General features: G+C 28.2%; 1 protein-coding gene across 1 annotated transcript in view; it reads right to left on the bottom strand.

Moving 5' to 3' along the window:
- Positions 1 to 566: 566 nt before the first annotated feature.
- Phum_PHUM186770 (Calsequestrin-1 precursor, putative) overlaps positions 567 to 1,955 on the bottom strand; it is a gene marked incomplete at both ends in the record, with an annotated part of 3,214 nt that continues 1,825 nt past the window's right edge. The window contains 5 exons of the mRNA XM_002425204.1: positions 567 to 581; positions 668 to 727; positions 846 to 1,061; positions 1,165 to 1,335; positions 1,635 to 1,835. Of these exons, the coding sequence (XP_002425249.1) occupies positions 567 to 581; positions 668 to 727; positions 846 to 1,061; positions 1,165 to 1,335; positions 1,635 to 1,835 (663 nt within the window). The remainder of the gene's footprint in view (positions 582 to 667; positions 728 to 845; positions 1,062 to 1,164; positions 1,336 to 1,634; positions 1,836 to 1,955) is intronic.

Genomic DNA, 1,955 nt, shown 5'->3' with positions numbered 1-1,955 from the left:
TTTTATTTCTCTCTCGTGCGTGCGGTATTACAAGTAGTTTAAATTCTTCTCTCGCTTTTTCTTTCTTTTTTTTTTTTTTTTTATTTTTTTTTTTATTTCAACTCATTGTTATTTTCCAGTAGGCCAAGAAAATTCTTTTTTTTTTTTTAAATTTTTGAACTTAATCGGAAAAGGAAGCCATTTTTTTTTAAAATAATTATTTGCGATAAGTAAATTATATAACTTAAACGAGTGCCACATAATTCATTGACCTTTTATTTAATGAGATGAAGTGAATGCTTGAGAAAGATGTAATAATTTATTATTACTCTCTTTCAAATTTAAATCATTTTTTTTTTTCGGATCTGGAATTCAACAAATTACGATTTATCCAAATACTACGCGCCGTGGAATAATAATAATAATAATAATAATAAAAAATTCGCACAAGTATTTTTTACACGAATATTATAAATGTAGGTAACCGTGCAAACAAGTAAATTTATCCGAACCACGTGACCCAGCCTCGAAAAGATTTGTTAATAAAAAAGAATAAAATATATTTAAATACTTTTAGAAAATGTTATTCACTCGATGATGACCTTCGAAAAAAATAAATTTCCTTTTTTTTTTTTTTTTTTTTTTTAGAAAAATGAATAATTTTTTTTTTTTTTTTTTTTCCACTTACGATTACAGTTAAATAAAAATGATTGCGCAATTTTCCATTTAAATTTATCACGAGTGAATTCTGATGATAAAAGAAAGTTAATAAAATTGTTTAGTCATATATATATATATATATATATATAACTTTCAGCAAGTTTGTTTTTTCGAGTTAAAAAATTTATATATATATATTGACTTACTCCTTCGGGTCCTGACAAATCTTCGCCGCCCAATTCGATAAATTTAATGAGAGCTTCGAGTGTTCTTTCACCCGAATAATCGACAACTTTGTTGTCTCCCGATTTGTACAATTTCAAAGTTGGAAAACTTGAAATTTTCGTGTGCTCAAGTTCATTGGCCGTCGCATCCATTTTAGCAATGACAACTTTATCATCGTCTTTAAAATGTTCTCCCAACTGTAGAGCAAAGCAAACAAAAAAAAAGCATTGAAATAAGATACTGATTATAAATAACCAAAAAAAAAAAAAAAAAAAACCTGTTAAAGTCGGAGGAACTTGCCTGATCATAAATGGGAGCCAATTGTTTACAGTGACCACACCAAGGAGCGTAAAATTCCACCAAGACGTCTTTTGATGAATCAAATGCAACTTCATCGAAATTAGATGCCACCAATGTATGTACCGGAGTTTTATTCCAGTCTTCGGGAAGGTCTTGGCACAAAAGATGTTGCTAAAAATATAATGTGATTCGATTTTTAATTGAGAAAAATTAAAAAAACTTAACAGTTACTATCTACTATGAATTGAGGGTCATTAGCCCAATGACGTAATCAATTTTTAAACATGTGTGACATGTGAGCTCATTCAAACTCGCATAAAGTTTAAAAAATTTTAAATTAAAGAATGAGCTGTAAAAATTTATTATGTTTCAACACTTTTTACAATGGTAAACCATCATCTCTCTCTGTTAATAATTGTAGAAAAGTGAAAGCGATTTAAAAGTGATGAGTTTGAGAACTTGTACCTCACCTTGAGGTTACCGCTAAGAAAATCTTCAACAAACTTTCTAACGTTATCTGGTTCAACCTTATCATCGACTGGTTTGTATTTGGCCATTTCTTCTTCAAGTTTGATCAACCTCATCGAAGGAGTATCTGTTTTTTTCATACCGAAAAATTCTAAAATTCTTAAGTGATCATCATCGTCTGTGTTAATTGAAACAAACAAAACCTAGGGGGAAAAAAAAAATTAAATGTTTTAAATAAAATGTTTAAGAGAAAATTAATAAAACTAATCGTTATTAAAATAAATATATTTACTTGATCTTTAAATGATTTAGCGACATCTTGA

This window comes from Pediculus humanus, genomic scaffold (genome assembly GCF_000006295.1).
Source record: "Pediculus humanus corporis 1103172107537 genomic scaffold, whole genome shotgun sequence".
NCBI lineage: Eukaryota > Metazoa > Arthropoda > Insecta > Psocodea > Pediculidae > Pediculus > Pediculus humanus.
This window is presented reverse-complemented; position numbering and strand designations above follow the sequence as displayed.